This window comes from Panulirus ornatus, chromosome 8 (genome assembly GCF_036320965.1).
Source record: "Panulirus ornatus isolate Po-2019 chromosome 8, ASM3632096v1, whole genome shotgun sequence".
In the NCBI taxonomy this organism is placed as follows: domain Eukaryota; kingdom Metazoa; phylum Arthropoda; class Malacostraca; order Decapoda; family Palinuridae; genus Panulirus; species Panulirus ornatus.
In genome coordinates, this window is record NC_092231.1 from 3,535,618 (window position 1) to 3,563,314 (window position 27,697).

Below are 27,697 nucleotides of genomic sequence, written 5' to 3' on the forward strand. Positions count from 1 at the left end.
TTGCTTTCTCTGGTCTCATACACCCCCTCATTCATTTTTTCATTCCTTAATTTGATTATACATACCAAATATAGGTTTCAAATGATCCACTCCAGTAATTGGTTTCTTGAAATATATTGACGTGTTGAATTATGAAGAAATGTCGAAGAATGTCTTGTGCATTAAAGTATCCTCATATGTTGGTTTCATTTCATGAATCAGAAACAATTCAATTAAAAATAGTTTATTCTCTGTAACTTAAATATCCAGAATACAAAAGTACAATTAAAGATTTAGCTTAACCAATGACATCATAATTTCCATTCATGTAGTAAAAACAATGCATGCATACTTATGAAAAACTTGTTCATTCTAGCATAAAATAACACACTTGAAGTTAAAGTTGACAGTGCTAAGCCAACAATCTATGAAATATTGTCCTATTTCTCTTCAACAATCTTACAATTGATCAAGCATCTTCATTTTCCCATTTACACAATTCTCCTGAACAGATTAAAAACTCCTATCACACAGAGTGAATACATACATCACCCACCCCTTACATACACACAGTTATATATATTCAAAAGTATAAATAGAAAAATTCTGATTCAACAATTTTTCCTCTGTATTAAGTGTCCACTTTGGAAAGCTTAGCCCTGCCAAGATACCCTTTGCTCTTTATACTGCTTACAATACCAGCCTCTCACCAGTAGTAAAAGTTCACTTATCCTATAATCCATATTATTTGCATTAGTACTGTCACATTCTTCTTGTCATCCATTCTCAAAACTCAAACACCATTCACTGTCTTTGCTTTGGTCCTAAGTTGAGAGATCTCTGCTTCAGAAGTGGCTTCAGTCTTCTGCTTCAATATGCTGTCTCCTGCAGTTACTCCCCAGTTGTCTGGTTTTGACATGGAGGAACAATATGGTCGACCAGAGGAGGGTTTCAGCGTCTCCCAGTAGTTCCGGGTGGCTCTACAATGCAGGGAGAAATATTAACTATGGTTCACCTAATCACAACTTTATGTTGAAGATGTTTTCCTGAAGAACATGTTTCATAAAGACTTTGATGCTATGGAACAGTGATACTATCTCCACTGTACATCACTCCTGTCCATTAAGAACTACTAGATATGCTGCAACAGGTACATTATTTAGAAAAAAATATACATATTTTTTTTTTTTTTTTTTTTTTTTAAGAAAAAGCACAGTACAGTAATTAGAGGTACAACTTTGTTAATTCCATTCTCTCTAGACACTCAGTATTTACTCTGCATTCTCCAAAGCTTGCCATCTATTACTAGTGATTTTCTTTGCACCTAAAGGCATCATGCTGATTACTTTAGTAAGGAATCTCCTTAAGGATGCGAGGTATAGGTTATAAATAAAGCTGTGTGGAGAAGGGAAATGTTTGAGGACAATATGTGGTGTGAGGTGGTTTGATTAAGCAATGAAAGGTTAAGAAAGGTGTGGTAATAAAAAGTGTGGTTAAGAGAGCAGAGTGAGGAAAGGTTGATGAAGAGGATATATATTAGAGAAGTGGAGGGAACAAGAACAGGGAGACCATATTGGAAATGGAAGGATGGAGTGAAAAAGACTTTCAATGATTGGGGCCTGAACATGCAGGAGGGTGAAAGATGTGCATTAGATAAAGTGAAATGGAACCATGTGGTATACTGGGGTTAACATGATATCAGTGGATTGAACTAGGGCATGTGAAGCATCCAGGGTACACAACAGAAAGGTTTGTGGGGTCTGGTTGTGGGAAGGGAGATGTGGTTTTGGTGCAATGCATATGACAGCCAGAGTATGGCTGCGAGTGGATGCAGCCTTCCTTTATCCGTTTCTGGAACTACCTCACTGATGTGGGAAATGGCAATCAAGTATGAAAAGAGAAGGTTACATACATCCTTAGCAACCTTTTCTTCTAATAAAAGGAACAATAATAGCTAACTCAGCCCTTAGGCAAAACCTTCTGCTTGCATGCTAAATTCATACAAATGCCATCACACCTTGTCCGTACTTCAACATTTCAGCTGTAATCCCATCCATACTAGGTACCTTTCTTACTTTTAACCTCATTATAACCCTTTTCATCTTCCTTCCCGTTATAGGTCCCTGCACTTTTATCCTTGTATTCTTCATACTCATGCAAGTAACACCAGCCTCACCTTCACTCACATTCATCAGTTCTTCAAAATACTCTTTTAATCTTCCTTTCACTTTCTCCTTTTGATTAAGCAATCCCCTTTCTTAATTATCACATTTACATTTCCACTCATACATCTACCTCTTTCCTTTTTCACCTCCTTACTGTACAATTTCTGTAAACTTGTCACTCAACTTCTTTCAAAATCAATTTATTCTTTCTTTACTTTCCTTTATTGGCATTTTTGCATTCTGCTGACATTTTATATTCTTCCCTCCTTTGCTGAACTTTCATTGGTATATTCATTTCAAGCAATCTACCATACCCCTTTTTTTGTCTCTTTCAAAGCATTTCTAATTTTATCTATTCACCAAGCATTATCTCTTATTCTTACACGTCACAACCTTGCATCCATCTACTAACTGTACAACCATGAAGTCTTTCTCTAAACATCTTAAACATGTCCTTCACTCATGACAGCATCCCCACAATTACTACACTTTCATCTAAACTGTCACCCTTCTTTCATATGGTTGTCTTAAATCTAATCATTGTCTATAACTTACCATCCACATTAAGCAATACTTTCTTACTTAAAACAACCCACTTCATATCCTGGAAGACAAAAACTTGTACATTTTCTTATATGATTTAGTCTAGGTAGGACTTTGTTATGGCTTTACCTTGCTCTGACCCAAGGCTTAGTGTGCATCTTGAGACCACCTGCCCATGGTTCATGCTTCTCAGAGGCCTTAGGCAACATGCCTCGCTCAGTAGCTAACTCCTCAGCCACAGCACGGATATGGTAAGGCTCAAACCCACAACAACCTCCAATGTATCTCACACCAAGATTGTAGGCCTCCCGGGCATACCTATGCATTTCCCAACGAGTGCAGATCCGGGATTCCAAAGCTGTGGGTGGGAGAGATTGATATTTAGACATCAAAACATAAATTGCTCTAAGAGAAGCTGTAAAGAAAAAATGATATTTATATTTTTTTCATGTGTGCTTGCCATTTGCCACACAAGTGAGATACTATTACCACATGTCTCTTACCCTTTCATTACTTACTCGATCAAACCACCTCACACCACATACTGTCCTCAAAATTTTTCATTTCCAACACATCCACCCTCATCTGGACAACCCTATCTATAGCCCATGCCTCTCAACCAAATAACATTGTTGGAACCACTGTTCCTTCAAACATACCCATTTTCGCTATCCCAGCTAACGTTCTTGCCTTCCACACATTCATCAACGCTCCTAGAACCTTCACCCTCTTCCCCACCATGTGATTCACTTCCACTTCCATCCACTGCTAAATCCACTCCCAGATATCTAAAACACTTCACTTCCTCTAGGAACCAATCACTTTCCTCTCTTCCTACTTGTAAACATGCCTTACATCCTTGATAAAAACTTTTCACTGCTTCTAGCAACTTACCTACCACACTAAATCCTCTCAATACCTTCCACAGAGCATCTCTATCAATATCATATGCCTTCACCAGATCTATAAATGCTACATGCAAATACATATGTTTTTCTAAGAATTTCTCCCATACATTCTTCAAAGCAAACACCTGATCCACACATTCTCTACCACTTATGAAACCACAGTGCTCTTACCAAATCATTCTTCCTGACCCTCTTACTTTGCACACCACCTCGACCAAAACACCCTATGTCTGCCACTCTTATCAAACACGTTCAGCAAACCTTCAAAATACTCACTCCATCTCCTCACTTCACCACTACTTGTTATTACCTTCCCATTAGCCCCTTTCACTGATGTTCCCATTTGTTCTGTTGTCTTGCACACTTTATTTAGCTCTTTTCAAAACATCTTTTTATTCTCCCTAAAATTTAATGATACTCTCTCACACCAACTCTTGTTTGCTCTCTTTTTCACCTCTTGCACCTTTCTCTTGTCCTCCTGCCTCTCTCTTATATACATCTCCCAGTCATTCGCACTACTTCCCTGCAAAAATCATCCAAATGCCTCTCTTTTCTTTCACTAACAATCTTACTTCTTCATCCCACCACTCACTAAACTTTCTAATCTGCCCACCTCCACCCTTTCTCATGCCACATGCATCTTTTGCACAAGCCATCACTGCTTCCCTAAACACATCCCATTCCATCCCCCACTCTCCTTGCATCAGTTGCTCTCACCTTTTTCCATTCTGCACTCAATCTCTCCTGGTACTTCCTCACACAAGTCTCCTTTCCAAGCTCACTTACTCTCACCACTATTCACCCCAACATTCTCTTTTCTGAAAACATCTAGAAATCTTCACCTTCACAAGATAATGATCAGATATCCCTCCAGTTGCCCCTCTCAGTACATCAACATCCAAAAGTCTCCCTTTCACGAGAGCCTATCAACACGTAATCCAATAACGCTCTCTGGCCATCTCTCCTACTTACATACGTATACTTATGCATCTATCTCTTTTTAAAGAAGGTAATCCCAATCACCAGTCCTTTTTCAGCACACAAATCTACAAGCTCTTCAGCATTTCCATTTACAACACTGAACACCATGTACACCAATTATACCTTCAACTGCCACGTTACTCACCTTTGCATTCAAATCACACATCACTATAACCAGGTCTTGTGCATCAAAGCTGCTAACACTCACTCAGCTGCTCCCAAAACACTTCCCTCTCGTGATCTTTCTTCTCATGACCATATATATATATATATATATATATATATATATATATATATATATATATATATATATATATATAAATTATCCCTGGGGATAGGGGATTAAGAATACTTCCCACGTATTCCCTGCGTGTCGTAGAAGGCGACTAAAAGGGGAGGGAGCGGGGGGCTGGAAATCCTCCCCTCTTTTTTTTTTTTAAATTTTCCAAAAGAAGGAACAGAGGGGGCCAGTTGAGGATATTCCAAAAAAGGCCCAGTCCTCTGTTCTTAGCGCTACCTCGCTAACGCGGGAAATGGCGAATAGTTTAAAAGAAAAAAAAGAAAATATATATATAAATATATTTTTTTTTCTTTTAAACTATTCGCCATTTCCCGCGTTGGCGAGGTAGCATTAAGAACAGAGGACTGGGCCTTTGAGGGAATACCTCACCTGGCCCAATTCTCTGTTCCTTCTTTTGGAAAAAAAAAAAAAAAAAAAAAAAAAAAAAAAAAAAAAAAAACGAGAGGGGAGGATTTCCAGCCCCCCCGCTCCCTCCCCTTTTAGTCGCCTTCTACGACACGCAGGGAATACGTGGGAAGTATTCTCAATCCCCTATCCCCAGGGATATATATATATATATATATATATATATATATATATATATATATATTTTTTTTTTTTTTTGCTTTGTCGCTGTCTCCCGCGTTTGCGAGGTAGCGCAAGGAAACAGACGAAAGAAATGGCCCAACCCACCCCATACACATGTATATACATACGTCCACACACGCAAATATACATACCTACACAGCTTTCCATGGTTTACCCCTGACGCTTCACATGCCCTGATTCAATCCACTGACAGCACGTCAGCCCCGGTATACCACATCGCTCCAATTCACTCTATTCCTTGCCTTCCTTTCACCCTCCAGCATGTTCAGGCCCCGATCACACAAAATCTTTTTCACTCCATCTTTCCACCTCCAATTTGGTCTCCCTCTTCTCCTCGTTCCCTCCACCTCCGACACATATATCCTCTTGGTCAATCTTTCCTCACTCATTCTCTCCATGTGCCCAAACCATTTCAAAACACCCTCTTCTGCTCTCTCAACCACGCTCTTTTTATTTCCACACATCTCTCTTACCCTTACGTTACTTACTCGATCAAACCACCTCACACCACACATTGTCCTCAAACATCTCATTTCCAGCACATCCATCCTCCTGCGCACAACTCTATCCATAGTCCACGCCTCGCAACCATACAACATTGTTGGAACCACTATTCCTTCAAACATACCCATTTTTGCTTTCCGAGATAATGGTCTCGACTTCCACACATTCTTCAAGGCTCCCAGAATTTTCGCCCCCTCCCCCACTCTATGATCCACTTCCGCTTCCATCCGCTGCCAGATCCACTCCCAGATATCTAAAACACTTCACTTCCTCCAGTTTTTCTCCATTCAAACTCACCTCCCAATTGACTTGACCCTCAACCCTACTGTACCTAATAACCTTGCTCTTATTCACATTTACTCTTAACTTTCTTCTTTCACACACTTTACCAAACTCAGTCACCAGCTTCTGCAGTTTCTCACATGAATCAGCCACCAGCGCTGTATCATCAGCGAACAACAACTGACTCACTTCCCAAGCTCTCTCATCCCCAACAGACTTCATACTTGCCCCCCTTTCCAAAACTCTTGCATTCACCTCCCTAACAACCCCATCCATAAACAAATTAAACAACCATGGAGACATCACACACCCCTGCCGCAAACCTACATTCACTGAGAACCAATCACTTTCCTCTCTTCCTACACGTACACATGCCTTACATCCTCGATAAAAACTTTTCACTGCTTCTAACAACTTGCCTCCCATACCATATATTCTTAATACCTTCCACAGAGCATCTCTATCAACTCTACCATATGCCTTCTCCAGATCCATAAATGCTACATACAAATCCATTTGCTTTTCTAAGTATTTCTCACATACATTCTTCAAAGCAAAGACCTGATCCACACATCCTCTACCACTTCTGAAACCACACTGCTCTTCCCCAATCTGATGTTCTGTACATGCCTTCACCCTCTCAATCAATACCCTCCCATATAATTTACCAGGAATACTCAACAAACTTATACCTCTGTAATTTGAGCACTCACTCTTATCCCCTTTGCCTACAGCGCTGGTGGCTGATTCATGTGAGAAACTGCAGAAGCTGGTGACTGAGTTTGGTAAAGTGTGTGAAAGAAGAAAGTTAAGAGTAAATGTGAATAAGAGCAAGGTAATTAGGTACAGTAGGGTTGAGGGTCAAGTCAATTGGGAGGCAAGTTTGAATGGAGCAAAACTGGAGGAAGTAAAGTGTTTTAGATATCTGGGAGTGGATCTGGCAGCGGATGGAACCATAGAAGCGGAAGTGGATCATAGGGTGCGGGAGGGGGCAAAAATCCTGGGAGCCTTGAAGAATGTGTAGAAGTCGAGAACATTATCTCGGAAAGCAAAAATGGGTATGAAGGAATAGTGGTTCCAACAATGATGTATGGTTGTGAGGCATGGGCTATGGATAGAGTTGTGCACAGGAGGATGGATGTGCTGGAAATGAGATGTTTGAGGACAATGTGTGGTGTGAGGTGGTTGGATCGAGTAAGTAACGTAAGGGTAAGAGAGATGTGTGGAAATAAAAAGAGCGTGGTTGAGAGAGTAGAAGAGGGGGTTTTGAAATGGTTTGGGCACATGGAGAGAATGAGTGAGGAAAGATTGACCAAGAGGATATATGTGTTGGAGGTGGAGGGAACAAGAGAAGTGGGAGACCAAATTGGAGGTGGAAAGATGGAGTGAAAAAGATTTTGTGTGATCGGGGCCTGAACATGCAGGAGGGTGAAAGGACGGCAAGGAATAGAGTGAATTGGATCGATGTGGTATACCGGGGTTGACGTGCTGTCAGTGGATTGAATCAGGGCATGTGAAGCGTCTGGGGTAAACCATGGAAAGCTGTGTAGGTATGTATATTTGCGTGTGTGGGTGTATGTATATACATGTGTATGGGGGTGGGTTGGGCCATTTCTTTCATCTGTTTCCTTTGCGCTACCTCACAAACGTGGGAGACAGCGACAAAGCATAAGAAAAAAAAAAAAAAAATATATATATATATATGGCATATTTGATTACAATATGGATGAACTTAAACATCAGCAGAAGTACTGGAACAGGTAAGTGAATGCAACCAGGCAAAATTCTTTTCCCAACTGGGCGAGCTTTGAATTTAAGGGAAATGATCTTACCTTCCTATTGGTGACAATATTAGTCTTATCATCAATCAAGTTGTGTTTACATTCTTGTCTATTTTGTCTCAAGGGATCTTTTTCAGCATTATGATCTGGTAAAAATCCTGCGAGATGATCTGTTTTCATTCAAGCATGTTATAAAAGATCCAATAAACATATGAATCATCCTGTGTGTGTGAATTTATGATCCACAATAATTGTGCGAGGTTGGGGAGAAAAATGCTACCTCCATGTTCCCCGTGTCTTGTAGAAGGTGACTAAAGGGGACGAGAGTGGGGTCTGGACACCCTCCCCTTTTTTTAATTTCTAAAAGAGGAAACAAAAAAGAGTTTAGAGAGGAGTGCTCATCCTCCTTGAAGGCTCAGATTTAGCTGTCTGCATGTGTGGGGGTGTTACCATGATGAGAAAAAAAGGAGAAATAGGTAGCATGTTTAATGAAGGCGAAAGGTGTGCATGGAATAGAGCAAATTGGAACGATGTGGTATACCGGGGTCAACCTGCCGTCAATGGAATGAACCAGGGCAAGTGAAACGTCTGTGGTAAACCATGGGGCCTGGATGTGGATAGGGAGTTTTGGTTTTAGTGCATTAGTGTGAAAGAATGTGGCCTTTTTTGTTTATACATTTTTCATACAGCCAAGGATCTCTCATCACAAAGGACAGATCCAGGAAAGGCCAAACTTACAACAGTATTGCAAGAAATACATTACTGTGATACTGTATATCAATCTTTTTATAAAAGTGACAGCTCATGATAACCACCCAACAGACTTACCAAATGGAAACTCTGGCAGATCAATGAAACCCTGTTTGTGTGCATCTGGAGTAAGGTAGGCAAGTGGCTGGGCAATCAGGTGAACCTTGATGCTTGCAGCATCAAGAGCAGCCTTCATCTTCTTTAGTCCCTCCAGTGTCACAAATGGGTCAAAGTGGCAATTGATTCCCACTGTTGAAAGAAAACTGTGGTTATTTGATCAATGGCATTCAAAGGAGATAGGCAGTTTAGTCAGCAAAAGTCAAATATTCCATGCTCTTGGAAGCAAGCATCACAAATCAGCAAAACTTATTTACTACAATATTCCAAACTCTAGGTGTCCCTGATACTTCCATTACAGAAGCCTCTTTATCAACTTCAAATGCTAAGTGCACTTTTCAGCTTCAGAAACAAGGCTCTCAAGTCATCTTCAAGAAGGCAAACAACAAAGCATCTACTGTAAGTAAAATGAATAATAGGGGAAAATGTTCTGAACTCTTCATCTTCAGAAACTTGGGAAATCTAAATTCATACCTAGCATGATTATTTTTATTTTCCATAACCAATTGCAACTTCCCACATTAGCTAGATAGAGCCTGGAACAAAAGTATAAGGCTGCATTCGCTCACATCTATTTTCCAACTGTCACGTATAGTACACTGAAACCACAGCTCCATATCCACATTGGGGCTCCATAGACCTTTGTACAATTTACCCTGGCCTCTTCACATGCCCTCCTTCAGTACAATGACAGCATTTTGACCCCCTGTATACCACATCATTCCAATTCATTATTCCATGCATGCCTTTTACCCTCCTGTATGTTCAGGCCCAATCACTTACAATCATTTTCATTCCATCCATCCATCTCCAATTTGGTTTCCCCTTGTTCCCTTGGCTTATAACACATCCTCTTTGTTAACCATTCTTTGCTCATTTTTCCCATGCATGTCCAAAACATTTCAGCTCTCTCAACTACACTATATTGCCACACCTTTCTCATCCCTTTATTACTTGATCAAACCACCTCACACCACACTGTCCTTAAACACTTCATTTTCAACACATCCACCCTCTTCTACACATCTATACCCCATGCCTCACATCCAGTTAATACTGTTAGGACTACTGTCCCCTCACACTTTCCTACTTTTTCACACGAGCTATTTCCCACATAAGTGAGGAAGAGGAAGAAATAGGTATTTTTATTGTTTTGCAATTTTAGGACCTCTTTCATGGGGCTCCTGCAGCTTCAAGGCTGCACTAAAATCAGTAGGAAGGAAATGGATTCCTGTGAAACAAGAAGTTCTCTGGAGAGATTGTACAACTTTTCATCTACTGACAATGATACAGCCTTATCAAAGGAGACTTTCCACCTGTGGTATAACCTGAAGCACAGTCCCACAATACCTATCCTACGAGATAAACTCAGTATTGAAAATATTAATTAAAGATACTGATAAACAATTCATAACCTTACCTTTAGGAAATGTAACCTAGAAGTATATAGCAAACATACCTAAAGTGTAAGAAACTTGTTCATAACATCCAGGAAGTACGAGTACTTACCAACATGCGCACCAGCCTTTGCCATCTTGACAGCACATTCACCAGCAGGGATACCATGCAAGTCACCCTCAGGACCAATACACATGGAGGCCACAACTGGTAATCCTGACTTCAAGCACACTTCAATAGCCCATTCTATCTCCTCTACATGCTCAAAGTACTGTGGAGAAAGACTGCCATTAGTTTTCTTGTACGAGGAGTTCCACTTATGGAGGGAAGGAAGTTGTTATGTAAAAAAGGCAGTATGATTGGTATATTACTTTCTATTATATACAATACTTTCAAAAGTACTGTAGAGAAGAGTGAAAAACCAGCAAAAATGAAAAAAAAAATGCTTTCATTACCATTGTAAATTTTAAATACCAACATTATCTTCCCAGGCTTAACATATACTGCTCACCAATGCTTTTCTCATAACCCCAACTGAATGGACAACAAAACACATCATGGACACTAAACATATCCATTCACCATCACCTGTAGAGTTCCTTACGGAATTCCGGTGCTAAAACTAGTGGGTGGCTATTAGTTGAGAGCCCTTGCATAATGGCCATAAAACAGCTTACTGCAGTTATTATTCATTACAACTGTTATGCCACCCATGGTGCACGTATGCTGGGATAAGATTATCCTATTTTTTTTGGAAATAATCTGGAGCCTCCAGAAACAGATGAAGGTGTTCTGTGTAGAAATACATTTGTCTCTAAGTTAACAAATGAGAAAAGGGCCTCAAACATAATTTGAATGCAAAATTAGAATTATCTTTTAACACCTGGAAGTGTTAAAAGATTTTTTGGTTGGTGGATGTAGCTCAATGTAATAGCATAATGACCGTAACACCTGATAGGGCCAATGCCAAACCAACCAACCTACAAGCTTTCTCGAGGTCGAAATTTCCTTAACAGGTATTAGCTATTTTCTTTTTTTAAGTCCCTTCAATTTTTTGTAATTACTGACAATATCATTAGTGCTTAGAAAGATGTTCTATATAATGTGCAAAACAAGTATATCACTAACTCTGAAAACTTTTATTTCTGATGAAAATGTCAAACCAGAGGGTATTATGCTCTTCATAAAGGAAATATCATAGTGTCTTAAGATGCGACCTGTTGAGACTCATCCATACTAAGAAATTAGAAGTAGTTGACTCTGATCACCTAAGAAAGAATTTCTAAGTGAAAAAAATCATGATCTGTCACTGAAGGATCTTTCCTTTATCTATTTGACATGCTATACCGATCATTTTAAAAAACATTTTCCAACTCGAGAATATCATTAGCTTCTTATTCATCTTTTCGTTATTTACTTTAATTCTACTGTACTGAAGCCCCTTGCATCATGCCATCAAAATGTTTTAAGTTCTCCTGGTATGAGAGGTGCTAAGAAAAGCAGAAAAGAAGGCCATCATCACTGAGGTTAATAAGGATATGCTCAAATATTTTTTAAGAGGTGAACAGGTAATATAAAGTGTGACCTTGGAATTTGTGAATCTTTATGGGCCATCTGTGATAATGCAGAGATCAAAGAGACCATCAAGAGTGATACATTACTTACTGCATCTAAAACCACATATTCCTGAAATTTTATTATGGAGAAAATGTTAAGCACAAGAATCGAACACCAAACTCATGAAAATGTTCCCTTCAGCATGCATGGGTTACAAGCAAAGGCCCAGAATATACGAGACAACTTGATAGTGGAAGAAACAGTACCAAAGAGACTTCAATGAAGTTCTGGATGGTTCACAAATTTTAGAAAAGGCAACAGTTACCACAGCATCAAGATAACTGGTAAGGCTGCTTCCGCTAATGTCATTGCTACCAAAAAGTTCCTGGAAGCGTTCAAGACCATGATTGAAGAAGGCAGTTATTCTCCCAACCAGAATTTTAGAAAAGGACGAGACCAAATTATTATGGAAGAGAATGCTTTGGAGAACAAACATTTCCCATAAGATTTGATTGCAACTGGATTCAAGTTTGTCATCTTCCATTTCTGCTATTATAATTCATTTTACAGTATATATATCATAGTAGTCTCTCTTTCCTGGTATGTGTATACCGTTAGCTTTCACTGGTATGATTAGTAGTGCAGTAATGATGAAACTTGCAAATCTCCATTACTTACATTTTTGATTTACAAGACCTTTTTCAAGAATGTAACTATCACTATGATACAGTAGAACTATAACCATCTTAAATTAATCTTAAATCAAATACAAAACTACTGCTATCATACCTCTGCAATAAGAAAGTCTACTTTATTTTCAACGAAGACATCAACTTGTCGCTGGAATTCCTTCTGTGTGTTCTCCTTGCCTAGACCTGCAGAAAAAGATGTAAAATTCAAAAGAACAACAATAATTCTCGTGATCAAAGTGCTATACTACTTAGTCCTGTTCCTGTGTACCCAATATTTAATGTGATCTTTGATGTGCCTTTAAGATCGCAACAGTTTTGTTAGCATGGGGAACAGTTGCTAAGGGCCACAAGCTATATTTACATGAAAGAAAGGGCTAGAGTTATTAGTTACCTTCCATATGTTCAAGGAATCATGTCTGCCACAGCAAAGGAGTAAACTCCCGTTAGAATTTACATGTTATTTTGCACACAAAAGTTTCCCAATTCATTGCAAAATGGATATTGACAGGAATACTTTGCTTGTACAAACTAAAAAGTATTTAAACATTGTACTGATTAAACATATTAGAAAACTGCAATAGCACACATTTGTATCTGGCAGCAATGACTGGGTGCCATTAGACCCCACGACACTGTTCAGCATCACATTAAAATAAGGCTGCGACAGGAAAATTAAGATCTTCTTTCCTTACAGTTTATCTCCCCCCACCTGCACTGAGGGAAGGGAATTGTTTTTTGTCTGCAGTGATAGGTGACAGGATTAATAAACAGAAGTTTAATCCAATAACATCTCTAAATATAACATTAGGCTTGCATATTTTGGTAACTCATTACAGGAGCTGTTATATCAGGACAACCAGTGGTGCCCACTTGAGAGAACAAGATATACTTAACCACGGAATCTAATAGATAATCAGTACTGGAAGCAGGCATGAAATGTTCAGTAAACACAATGGAAAATAAAAAAAGCATGTCAGAAATACCAATTACTGTACCAGTTCTTCACAGTTTTTGTCTGTACATTCTATGGATTTTTTTTTTCGTGTGCAGTTGTTAACGAGATGCCATTCACAAGAAAATGGGTATCGTTACTATTGCTATTCTGTAAACCTAAAACTCCTGCAGATAGGCTCCTTTGGTGCAATTACAAATTATGACTACTGCCAGTCTGCTGACAACGATACAGCCTTGTTGAAGCTAACCTTTCTTGCAGTTTTATCACTTTTCAAGCAAAATCCACAGACACCAGAAAATTGGTATACAGAGTTGAGTAGATCGAAAGACTAGTAAGAAGCAAGCTGGTAAACTGGTTTCATTATGCGAGAAAATTGCTAATCAAATTGTATGACAGATAAAGGTATATTGACAAGCAAGTTTGCAGATATTTACTAACCAGAGAGATAAGTAGGAGTTTGCGAGAGGCCACCAGCCACCAAACCATTGCCTTCCTCGGCTACCTCCCTTGCCAGGTGGCAGGCTGCATCATTGATTCCCCGGCACTGTAAACAAAGAACTCAATATAAGACTACTAAACTGAAGTAAATCTAAGAAAACAATAAATATAAAAATATAAAGTAAAAAGATTAACATATGCAAAAGTGGACTACAGTGTCTTTCTCCCTTTTTGTTTTACTCGTTTTCTAAAATTATTAAGGGGTGGTCGAAGGCACCGCCTTTTCAATTTTCACGGCTAAAGATTACCTATTACCTAAACAATATTTTGTCCAATGCTCAGTTTCTCTTGCCAGTATACTTGGTTCCACAGAACACTGATCTTGACATTAATATCCAATTATACAGTCAACAAGCAATACCCAATGTGTTTCATGTCCGACTTTGTACTTAACACCTTTCCCAGACCATATCACACATTATGGAAATATAAAGCCTTCTGATATAAGCTTTTTCATTGGCACACTGTATGTACATGAAAAATTTCTCCTTCCCAACATATGTAGGACATGGGGTTATGGTCAAATACTTTTTTGGAATAAATGCTGGTCATCAGCTCAAGCATTCATCTTTTATCATTAGTAGTAGTTGTACTGGTAGTAGTGTGATTACCATTTGTATTACAAGTGTGTAACGGTGGAATGGTGTACATGAAGGAGGAACATAAGGATAGGGTCAAGTGGAGACTTTTACCGTGGAGGGAACGGGCATTAGAGATAGATATAGTGTGCAATTACCAAATTGTCTAATTATTTATACAGTATAGGGAGGGAATTTTTTGCTGGTGGGGCCCTATCTTGATTATCTACTATCTTACATCTTAACTTCCATATGCTGTCCACATTCACCAACTTGTTACACCATTCCAACAAAGATAAAGTTTTACAAAGTACAATTTCTACTGTGCAACTCTGTTCAGGAATCATTTAACAATAAACAATGGCCTTCATCTTGTAATGTTCTCTTGGTTAACAGCAGCCACTAGATATTCCAATTTTCCCAGCCTCTGTTTTATTTAAATACCTGGCTAATTTCCATTAAGAAGGTGTGGAAAAATTCTGTTATCCTCAGTACCCATACAGCCACCATTATAAGAGCATGGTTTTTCACCAGATCATGCATACAGTGACCCCACAGAAAATATGTAGTTTGTTGGATGATCTAAGCTCTTAGATGGAATACTTATAATATATATCAGTTGGTAAGGAGAGTGAAGAACAACACGAGAACTGGAGAAATAAGTAACAGAATTTAGCAAGATTATAAAAAAGAAGGGGGAGATGTTCCCAGTGAATTCTCACTTATCAAAACTGCAGAAGTTAGTAACCGAGTTTGGAATGGGAAAAGTGTGTGAAAGGAGAAAAATGAGAGTAAATGCAAGTAAGAGCAAGGTTATTAGGTTTAACAGGGTTGAGAAGCAAGTTAGTTGGGATGTAAATTTGAATGGAGAAAAATTGGAGGAAGTGAAGTGTTTAAGATGTCTTGGAGTGGACTTGACAGCAAATGAAACCATGGAAGCAAAAGCGAGTTGGGGTGTGTGTGTGTGTCTGGGAGCAATGAAGAATGTGTGGAAAGAGAAAACTTTATCTTATGGATGCAAGGCATGGGCTATAGACAGGGTTGTACAGAAGAGGGTGGATGTGTTGCAAATAAAATGAGAGGACAATATGTGGTGCTAGGTGCAAGGGTAAGAGAGATGTGTGGTAATAAAAAGAGTGATTGAGAGAGCAGAAGAGGGCGTGTTGAAATGGTTTGAGCACATGGAATGAACGAGTGAAGAAAGGTTGACAAAGAGGATACACGAGTCAGAGGTGGAGGGAACAAGAAGTGGACGACCAAACTGGAGGTGGAAGGATGGAGTGAAAAGATTTTGAGCAACTGGGGCCTGAACATGTAGGGTGGGTGTGTGTGTGTGTGCACCTGCGAGTCATGCACAGAATAAAGCAAAATGGAACAATGTGGTATACTGGGGTCAACCTGCTGTCAATGGATTGAACCAGGGAATGTGAAATGTCTAGGGTAAACCGATGAAAGGTCTGTGGGTCCTGGATGTGGATAGGGAGCTGTGGATTCATTGCATCACACATGACAGCTACAGACATGTGTGCGAGTGGATGTGGCCTTTTTTCCATCTGTTTCCTGGCATTACCTTGCTGACACGGGGTGGTGATGCTGTTTCCTGTGAGGTGGGATGGCACCAGGAATGGATGAAGGCAAGCAAGTATGAATATGGACGTTTGTAAATCTGTATGTATATAATGTATGCAAGTACGTTTTGATATGTATATGTACCTGTATAAAAGTGGTTGGGTCTTTCTTAGTTTCCTGGCGCTACCTCAGGATGTGGGAAATGGCAATAAGGTATAATTAATGGAATGAATAGTTTTCTCAAGAGGTAATCCTTGAGTAATGAAGGACTTTTGTAAAGATATGACTAGTAAAGACCTATAATATTTCAAAAGAAACAACATTCTGGTATTCTCCCCATACGTGCCAACCACTTGATCTCGTATGTAGAAAGGAATCTATAATACTACATAAATTCATGTTCAACATGCTGTGCCAATGTAAGAAGAGTATATATGAAACAAGTAGAGTTTCCATCCTAAAAAAAAAAGCATTCCAAATTTTTTCCATAATCCTTCACATTGAATTTTGGTGTAAAAAATAATATTTTCCAAGATATTTCCATTATTTACAACCAGCACTGTGCCTGTTTATAAAAATAAAGAGTACAATAAAAAAGCAACCTCAATAGGAAAACATTTCAATCTGTAAAGCATCATTCATAACCTCTCTGGGCAATCACTTAACATGGAACCAGGCCAACAAAAGACAATAATATATTCAATTCGAAGTACTGAAGTTTGTTATTTTCTACAGGTAATCTGTTTCACAAATAAAATTAAAGATTTTTTGGTGCACTGTAATAGAATTTACATGATTAAATATAGAACCAACATTAAGCAAAGGAAAATAGTTGTGAATGGCGAGGGAAGGAACATAAAAAGGTTAAAACTGTATGAAAAGGTTACAAGATGGGAACAAGTGTAATACTCTTTCAGAAACAAAAACAGTGCCGAACTCACACAAACATATTGCACATCTTAATTTATTATGCATTTGATAGTCATCAAAAAACCTTGAGAATGCAATACAAGAGAAAAGACATAATATTTAAACAGTTTTCAATATGAAGTAAAAAGTACATGGAGACAAAGTTGCCCCTGATGGTATTTCATGATTATCCAAAGCATTACTATATTGAAAAGAATATTGAAAGAATATATCAAGGGTACCTGATATGGTCTTATCAGAGAGGGTTCAGGGAATCTAAATTCACAACCGATTTTTACAAGGTAAAAAGATAAAATTTGCATGCTGTATATTGTTAAGCAAACAAGGAATATACACATGATAATCATAAAATTCTGGCAACCAGAAGGCCTTTATAAACAAGCATGTCACAATAGGAGACGATGGTACACTGGCTTAGGTAGGAAGTGCCATGGTTATTTTAAGATTTACAAGTAACAGAATTGCACCTTACCGTGTACTTCTTGCTGGACTCATTACCCCTATTGGAAAGTTTGTCATCAGATGCATAGAAGGTGAAAGCCTGCATGACATCAGCTCCTGCACGCAAGAACTCCCGATGAAGTTGGCGTACTGTTGGGGGAAAGTTAAAAATGGGTCCAGTCAAAGGACAGCTGAAGTCAAACATGAAAAACATCCTATCACTAGGTCATGCAGGTAGAAGGCAGTCACTTCAATATTTTCATTTGATAAAATCTTTACAATATTAATTTTTTTTAAACAAACCATATCTTAACATTACACTACTTCAAATCTTCCTCCCATACTGAAAAATTATAAAACTGATTTCTTTGTGAAACACAGTTGAAGTCTCCTGAAAAACCGATTGTTCACCTTACTGATTTATTATAAGAATGTACCAAGACTTGATTGAGCCTGAGGCTCAACTAACTACCTGTTTCTACATTTCCAATTTTCTATTCATCACCCCATACTCGAAAACCCTAAGAAACCCTACACAAATTTTAAAACCCATCCCTTCTCTACACATTTTCTTTGGAAAAAGTCAGGAGTGTTTCACAAGTTTGGGGCTGGATTAGTGAATTAAGTTTGGATCTTTAATGTTTGTTGCTGTGGTTCTTGTGATTCGGTGTGTTGCAAAAGCAGTGCCAGTTTTCAGTTTCTTTCAACTTGCTTTATGAGGGAGTTATTTAGAGTTAAGCCTTGTTCTCCAATTTCAGTTCATGGTGACAGGTTTTGTCTGAGCTAGATTCTTTGCATTACGAGGTGCGTGAATTGTGGGAAGAAGTTTCTAATTTTCCAAAAGAAGGAACATAGAAGGGGGCCAAGTGAGGATATTCCCTCAAAGGCTCAGTCCTCTGTTCTTGATGCTACCTCACTAATGCAGGAAATGGCAAATAGTATGAAAAAAAGCGTCTGGGGTAAACCATGAAAAGTTTTGTGGGGCCTGGATGTGGAAAGGGAGCTGTGGTTTTGGTGCATTACACATGGCAGCTAGAGACTGAGTGTGAACGAGTGTCGTTTTCTGGCGCTACCTCACCCGCTTGCGGGGGGATGGGGGGGTGTCATTTCATGTGTGGAGGGGTGGCGGCAGGAATGGACGAAGGCAGCGTGTATGAATATGTACACTCTCAATTAACACCTTCCCATACAATTTCCCAGGAATACTCAACAACTTATACCTCTGTAATTGGAGCACTCGCCTTTATCCCCTTTGCCTTTGTACAATGTCACTAGGCATGCATTCTGCCAATCCTCAGGCAATTCACCATGAACCATACATACATTAAATATCCTTATCAACCAATCAACAACACAGTCACCCCCTTTTTTAAGTAAATTCCACTGCAATACCATCCAAATCCGCCGCCTTGCCGACTTTCATTTTCCGCAAAGCTTTCACGACCTCTTCTCCGTTTACCAAATCATTCTCCCTGACCCTCTCACTTCGCACACCACCTCGACCAAAACACTCTATATCTGCCAGTCTATCATCAGACACATTCAACAAACCTTCAAAGTACTCACTCCATCTCCTCACTTCACCACTATTTGTTATTACCTCCTTATTTGTCCCCTTCACCGATGTTCCCATTTGTTCTTTTGTCTTACGCACTTTATTTATCTCCTTCCAAAACAACATTTCATCATCCCTTTTTTGTCTATAGTATTGTATTATTATGACCTATCCTACCACTAGTGAAGTAAGACGGAGAATTAGTGAAAAGTATGATTTATATAACTCTGGAAAAGTGCACAAGTAACGAGTCAATGGGACTCTCAGCACATGCTTAGGAAGTGCTCCTTTCCACCTCACTCTCCACTTAAGCCCCCTCCACCTTCTTTCCTAAATCAGGACCCGCTTCACCAGCAGTAACCTCTTCCCCAACATAAACTATACAGTACCCACCTGCTTCAGGGTTTTCCACTGTCGCCTCTGGGGTCCAGGGGCCAGCCTTGACGTAGCCTCGCTTCTCCAGAGCAAACACAAACCCTCCATCACCGATAACTACTCCTTCATTCAGGCGTTGCAAGAGACCCTGAGGACCATGATTCATTAGTGCAAATGTTGGTAAAAGGAAGGCATTTGTAAGTATGCAAGAGAATGTATGTCTGCATATCCAAGTGAAAGTGTGTATTTACATGTATGTAACCATGATTGTGTGCAAACAGTACACAGAGTATATGTAAACGCACTTATGAATAGTGTAATAACTTATTTGACATTAAAGGGAGCTCTCTCATTGGGCCCCTTGTTTTGAACTTTATCATACTGTTTAACCTTTGTACATTATCAGCATTCACAATTTCATCACCGTTTATTCCAGCAAGTAAATTAATCTTGGGTGGGAAAAAAATCAATCAGGACTTTACAGGAGTAGGTAGGCCTGAGAGAAGAGAGAAAGACGAGAGGAAGAGAATTTCACGGTTTAACTGTTTGAGGGAAAGAGGCATAACAGACAATCCTCGAGTGGCTGGATTCTAACAAAACTTGTGGGAAACAGCAGGTAGGTGGACGCCTCAAGCACAAAACTTTTAGGGGCGCTGGTCAAAGACAGACCACAATAAAAGCAGCCAAAATAATACCTGTTGAACACATAGTAGCATCATTGCAATATACTGAGAGGGACGACTGTAGATGATGCCATGAGAACTGGGAGACGGAAAGCTATTGAAATTCACCTTTGGTTTATAGAGAGGGAGGAAGAGCCTCATATGTATGCAATTATTTACTATCTTCTCCATAAATGTTCTCGTTTTCATGATTTAGTATATGGTTGAGTGCGTTTACTATTTTTATTTTATGGAGTCATGAGTTTTACTTGTTGCCTTGTTTTTCAGCATGATTTTACTTTTATGTATTTATTTTTACTTTTATGTATTTATTACTTTTATGAAATATGGTATATCGAACGTAATCGATTTATAAAATTTTTCAGATGTAATGAAATACGCTTAGGTTTACATTTCCAGCGTTCTTGTATGTACTACACAGCTTATAAATGCCAGGAATCTAAGCCGGCAATATATACGAATATCATAGCCGACATACAATAGTGATCTCCCCAATCTTTGATTTAGTTTCAGGTTAACTGACCAAAAACATGTCAAGCAGCCTTTGTAAAGTACTTATACTGACTGTTTAGTCTAATGAATACCAGCGCAGTATCTGGTCCCATTACAAATGATGCATCTCGTCATTTACTTATAAAAGTCAACAAACAAGCAAGTATTTATTATACAACAATGTAGACCATGCAGAGGGAAAGTAGAATTAGATTACTGACATCAAGTCTCCCGATAAGCGAGAGGCGTGGCACGCTTGGCAACGCCAGAGAAAACGTAAGCATGAGGTGGCCGGCCGGTCAGGAATGCACGATGCAACATTGCCATGGATGTTGGGAGGCAGGTTGCAACACCTGTGCAATGCTCTACAGTACTACACTATATATATATATATATATATATATATATATATATATATATATATATATATATATATATATATATATATACATATATATATATATATATACACATACATATATATATATATACACATACATATATATATATATACATACATATATATATACATTTTATTCCTAAAAGTTTTTATCGAGGATGTAAGGCATGTGTACGTGTAGGAAGAGAGGAAAGTGATTGGTTCTCAGTGAATGTAGGTTTGCGGCAGGGGTGTGTGATGTCGCCATGGTTGTTTAATTTGTTTATGGATGGGGTTGTTAGGGAGGTGAATGCAAGAGTTTTGGAAAGAGGGGCAAGTATGAAGTCTGTTGGGGATGAGAGAGCTTGGGAAGCGAGTCAGTTGTTGTTCGCTGATGATACAGCGCTGGTGGCTGATTCATGTGAGAAACTGCAGAAGCTGGTGACTGAGTTTGGTAAAAAGTGTGAAAGAAGAAAGTTAAGAGTAAATGTGAATAAGAGCAAGGTTATTAGGTACAGTAGGGTTGAGGGTCAAGTCAATCGGGAGGTAAGTTTGGAGAAAAATTGGAGGAATTAAAGTGTTTTAGATATCTGGGAAGGGATCTGGCAGCGGATGGAACCATGGAAGCGGAAATGGATCATAGGGTGGGGGAGGGGGCGAAAATCCTGGGAGCCTTGAAGAATGTGTGGAAGTCGAGAACATTATCTCGGAAAGCAAAAATGGGTATGTTTGAAGGAATAGTGCTTCCAACATTGTATGGTTGCGAAGCGTGGGCTATGGATAGAGTTGTGCGCAGGAGGATGGATGTGCTGGAAATGAGATGTTTGAGGACAATGTGTGGTGTGAGGTGGTTTGATCGAGTAAGTAACGTAAGGGTAAGAGAGCTGTGTGGAAATAAAAAGAGCGTGGTTGAGAGAGCAGAAGAGGGTGTTTTGAAATGGTTTGGGCACATGGAGAGAATGAGTGAGGAAAGATTGACCAAGAGGATACATGTGTCGGAGGTGGAGGGAACGAGAAGTGGGAGACCAAATTGGAGGTGGAAAGATGGAGTGAAAAAGATTTTGTGTGATCGAGGCCTGAACATGCAGGAGTGTGAAAGGAGGGCAAGGAATAGAGTGAATTGGATCGATGTGGTATACCGGGGTTGACGTGCTGTCAGTGGATTGAATTAGGGCATGTGAAGCGTCTGGGGTAAACCATGGAAAGCTGTGTAGGTATGTATATTTGCGTGTGTGGACGTATGTATATACATGTGTAATGGGGTGGGTTGGTCCATTTCTTTCGTCTGTTTCCTTGCGCTACCTCGCAAACGCGGGAGACAGCGACAAAGCAAATATATATATATATATATATATATATATATATATATATATATATATATATATATATATATATATATATATAATCCCTGGGGATAGGGGATTAAGAATAGTTCCCACGTATTCCCTGCGTGTCGTAGAAGGCGACTAAAAGGGGAGGGAGCGGGGGGCTGGAAATATATTGTGTGGGAGGAAAGTTGTTAGAAGCAGTGAAAAGTTTTTATCGAGGATGTAAGGCATGTGTACGTGTAGGAAGAGAGGAAAGTGATTGGTTCTCAGTGAATATATATATATATATATATATATATATATATATATATATATATATATATATATATATATATATATATATATACTATTCGCCATCACCCGCGTTAGCGAGGTAGCGTTAAGAACAGAGGACTGAGCGTTTCAGGGAGAAATCTTCACCTGGACCCCTTCTCTGTTCCCTCTTTTGGAAAGTTAAAAATGAGAGGGGAGGATTTCCAGAACCCCGCTCCCTCCCATTTTAGTCGCCTTTTCCGACATGCAGGGAATACGTGGGAAGTATTCTTTCTCCCCTATCCGCAGGGAGATATATATATATATATATATATATATATATATATATATATATATATATATATATATATATTTGAGCGATCGAGGCCTGAACATGCAGGAGGGTAAAAGGCGTGCAAGGAATAGAGTGAATTGGAACGATGTGATATACCGGGGTCGACGTGCTGTCAGTGGATTGAACCAAGGCATGTGAAGCGTCTGGGGTAAACCATGGAAAGTTGTTTGGGGCCTGGACGTGGAAAGGGAGCTGTGGTTTCGGTGCATTATACATGACAGCTAAAGAATGGGTGTGAACGAATGTGGCCTTTGTTATCTTTTCCTAGCGCTACCTCGCGCGCGTGCGGGGGTTGTCATTTCATGTGTAGGGGTGGCGACGAAAATGAATAAAGGCAACAAGTGTGAATTATATATATTTCATACTATTCGCCATTTCCCATCGTCACCTGGCCCACTTCTCTGTTCCTTCTTTTGGAAAAAAAAAAAAAAAAACGAGAGGGGGAGGATTTCCAGCCCCCGCTCCCTTCCCTTTTAGTCGTCTTCCACGACACGCAGGGAATACGTGGAAAGCACTCTCTCCCCCGTCCCCAGGGATAATATATATATATATATATATATATATATATATATATATATATATATATATATATATATATATATATATTTACTTCCCACGTATTCCCTGCGTGTCGTAGAAGGCGACTAAAATGGAAGGGAGCGGGGGGGCTGGAAATCCTCCCCTCTCGTTTTTTTTTTTCTTTTAATTTTCCAAAAGAAGGAACAGAGAAGGGGGCCAGGTGAGAATATTCCCTCAAAGGCCCAGTCCTCTGTTCTTAACACTACCTCGCTATCGCGGGAAATGGCGAATAGTATGAAAAATATATATATATATATATATATATATATATATATATATATATATATATATATATATATATATACTACCATTGGGGCGGCTGCATTAGACGCGTACGAGATCTGTTGGGTACGAAGACCCATCTGTGTAAGTGAAGACTAGACTCCTCACACGCATAGTCAGCCCTTAGCGAGGTCAGTGGGTGCACGAACTCTGCCGGATCAGACTCTTACGTAAAATCCTCAGCGGCACCCGCGTTGTTGTCATAGTGAGAGTACGCAAAAAAAGAAAAAAAACGAAACGGGCGGTGTGAAGCTGTCTGAACTTCGAATGTTAAGTCACTTATATTGACTAACACCTGCGTAGTTCAATGCAAGTATTGTAGTTCATCACGAGAACGGCGACCAATTTTTGAGGAGTGATTAACTTAAAAACAAAGAATGTATAATCTATAACTCAAAAAGAGGGAGGTGGGGTTGTCGATCCAATCTCCCTCCAACCTCAACACGCCACTGCAAAAGCAAACGAACTTCATCCCATTATTCCCTCTCTACTGAGCTTAATCGTTTACTTAAGTTTTTGAAGTTTATAGTCCTAGCTAACGAGCTTTCAGATTTTTTTTTTATAACTACTTACCTCTATCAATGTTTAAACCTGTCTCCTTGCTGCCCAACACTGGTATAAAGTATACATATTGACAAGCATGTGATAAGGTGTCTTTATAGGATTGGTATTCATAGATGCTCTGAAGTAAATACAGTGTTCGGTGCCCCAAAACATTATTATTATTGGTTAGCAATACGAGCTAGCAGATCTCAATTACTGGAGATCAGTAGGGTAAGAAAGGGGGGAATAAGACCTTGTCATAACCAGAGTCAGGATTAAAGATCAGTTTTCTTGGAGGAAGACCAGTCTGAAGAAAAATGGGAAGTTACGTGTCACTCAGAATTGCTTGAAATGGAAGTATGGAAAAAGAAATTATACCTCTTTTATATCAGTGTAAAAAAAAAAAAAACTTAAACCTATAAGAAACGCAGTTAAATAGTGGTGGACAAAATTCATCATTAAACGGCGGAAGTCAAGTTCAGTCTTGCTGGCACGGAGTTAAATGGCTATATTTAGTGGTAGTTGGCAACCGAGTGGCGTCCTCCCTCCTCTGCCAGGCCCGGAGCCACAGCAGCAGTGGCTCCAAGTTTGAATCTCGTATCACAACCGACTCCCCTTTGCCTTGTATAGTCTTACAGTCTAAACAGGGTAACTGACGAGTCGTACTTACATGATACTAAAGTGAATATCAGGTTCAAACATTCCTTACAGATTGGTGCTTCCTAGATTGATACAGGGCGTAATTCGAGCGACTCGTTCAACTTGACACCGACAAGCTACCACATAATAGTAACCTACAACGTCCCATACCGCTTCATTTTCAGAGCTGTACATCAGAGGTAAAACCAATCTTTCAGGGTGTCATTATAGATTACTTGTACAGTGCTTTCCGCGGTCTGAACATGACATGGGAACGTGTCACCGTGAAAATGAAATCTGAACCACTTGCCTCATAGTAGCCATCGCTTTGCAGGTTTAACTTCAGTTTTCATGGGAAGAATATTCAGTTGTCACATACAAAACTTCATTCTCCGATGCAAACCAGGCATTAAATGGATAAAAGTTGCCATACAGATTGTCGCGAACCGTCAAACAAGAAAATATATAGGATTTTCTTTACTATATTATTTATAATTCTTGAACATGGCTGTTAAATGTTATGCCACCTAGTTCACCATAGTAAACTCGTACTTCACATTTTAAACCTAACGCGCCTTGCCTTCCAACCCCAACAGAGGCCTATTTCCTCACCGCCGGTTCGGACATACTCCTCCACACCTTATCACAGAAACTATGCCACCACTAGAGGCTAACAGCGAGACACCCACCTTCTTTGGTGCCATGGCGGTTACTGCGCTGCTTTTCTAGCTGATCCGTTCGGCTAAGGTTGGTACGAGTGAGAGATGGAAAATTTGTCATGCGGCTGTATTTATACCCGGAGACTGCCCCCCCCACGCGAACCCCCCCCAAATAACCCCTCCCCTCGCCAAATGTCACTTGATAATATTCTTTACATGATTTGCGTTGCGTTTTATTTTGTTTCGATCGTAGTCATTTGGTCAGTTACTTTTCGTTTGCAGTTCATTTATTGATTCAGAGTGTTTGTATCGTATCCCTTATGTAAAGTTGATGTAGGAAAAGAAAACGAAATATTCCATGTATGACGAACTTATTTGTTCTTTCCGTTGGCATTATCGTAACACGGTGCTAAAAGTTGTGTAAATTAACAAAACATAGACAACGTAAGTAGACAGACTTCCTCCACTTGTGCTTAGGGGTCAGAATGCATGCAAATATTGTCGTATATATTAGTTTGGCATGGATTGATCGTTAGCAATAATTAGAATAAGCACACACATATACATTGTCGAAGATATAGGCGGCACTGGAGCCAGCAAGCTTATGCAGAGTATAATGGAGTACGAGAAGAGTATAAAGTGGGAAACATGAACAAAGAAAATCTGAAGCGAATATTGTGCGCAGTGGAGTTGAAAATCCAAAACTGTTCCATACATATATCAGGTGACTGTTGTCAGGTAGGAACAGCTAATCAGGCTAAGGAATTGGGGGGGGGGGGGGGGAATCGACATGATGTATGAGTTTGTCAGGAAACGATAACAAGCTCGCAAATGTTTACACAAAGGAAGGCATTGATACCCCAGCAGCAGTGAGGCGTGATAGCGAGCAGGGTTTGCAAATCGTTGAGATATCTAGACGATATTTACATAGTATTTAAAAGGATTTGACCCGTACGAGGCTCATGGCCCTGATGAATTTTCATCATAACTCTTAAAGGGCAGTGCAGGTATACGCTTGATAAACTACAGGGTGCCATGGGGAGAGGCATAGTGACAGGGGAATAGAAGCGGGCAAACTCATAACATTTAACAGGGAAGGAGTTGGGGACACAGGCGCTAAAGTAACGGACTGGTACTATGTACTATGATATCTTCTTCAAAATCAAATTCATTGAAAGTAGACACTCATATGTGATGGTGGTTCTAGTGAGGCGTAATCTAAGCATCTAGCTGGGAGCTGGGGCTGAGAGAGAGAGAGAATCAGGGGTCGACATGACCTGTAAGCCGCCCGAAAGCGCCACTAACACACGTCCTACCCCATCGAGGATTGGACGATGGGTACACCTGTGTGTATTACGTCAAGACAAGAAGCATACGTAAGAGATATGCCTATAAAAGTGTAACACCCTCTCCTCCTCGTAACGTTCAGATGATATTAGTGATCACATACTCATTATCTCGAGACGGACTAATTTAGCTGTTGCGAAGTGGTGACAAAATTAGTTTTAGGTATTATTTTGCGAGCCCCTCCAGAAGGGTGTAGTTGGTAAATATGCACCAGTAGTGTGGGAGAGAGTAAGGAGGCAGATTAATCAGAAGAATGATTCAATAATCTATTCTTGTACGAGAGATTGGCGAGGTACGATACCTTAAACCAGCAGAGGAAGGCCCTGCTCCTGCATCAGGTCAAGGCTACGCTTGCGATGCTGAGCGTAGTCCAATGCTGAGACCTGTGCTTTAACCAGGCTTTAGTTACGTAGCTTACAGTGGAGAATGAAACGAGGGAGACGTTTGAAAACTGTAATATGACCTGAGCAACTACAGTACCACACTCTATCTCCACCTCGATACTGACAGACCTATACTGTCCATATATACAGTCGCCTCCTACGACACGCGAGAAATACGTGGGAAGTATTCTTTCTCCCCTGTCCCCCAGCTACCTCGCTGAAAAGGAGGGGGGGGGGGGGGTGCTATTTCCTGTGTGGCGGGGTAGCAACAGGAATGGATGAAGGCAAGTATGAATATGTACATGTGTATATATGTATATGTCTTTGTA

General features: G+C 39.7%; 1 protein-coding gene across 1 annotated transcript; it reads right to left on the reverse strand.

Annotated features, from left to right (window-relative positions):
• Positions 1 to 207: 207 nt before the first annotated feature.
• On the reverse strand, positions 208 to 25,776 carry LOC139749753 (betaine--homocysteine S-methyltransferase 1-like). The gene is made up of 9 exons (XM_071663960.1): positions 25,669 to 25,776; positions 19,466 to 19,595; positions 17,549 to 17,667; positions 13,940 to 14,045; positions 12,644 to 12,729; positions 10,409 to 10,568; positions 8,861 to 9,031; positions 2,817 to 3,045; positions 208 to 959 (listed from the first exon to the last, which is right to left on the reverse strand). The coding sequence occupies exons 1-9, from the start codon at positions 25,681 to 25,683 to the stop codon at positions 773 to 775; spliced, it is 1,203 nt and encodes a 400-aa protein (XP_071520061.1). The 5' UTR covers positions 25,684 to 25,776; the 3' UTR covers positions 208 to 772.
• Between the last annotated feature and the right edge of the window lie 1,921 nt (positions 25,777 to 27,697).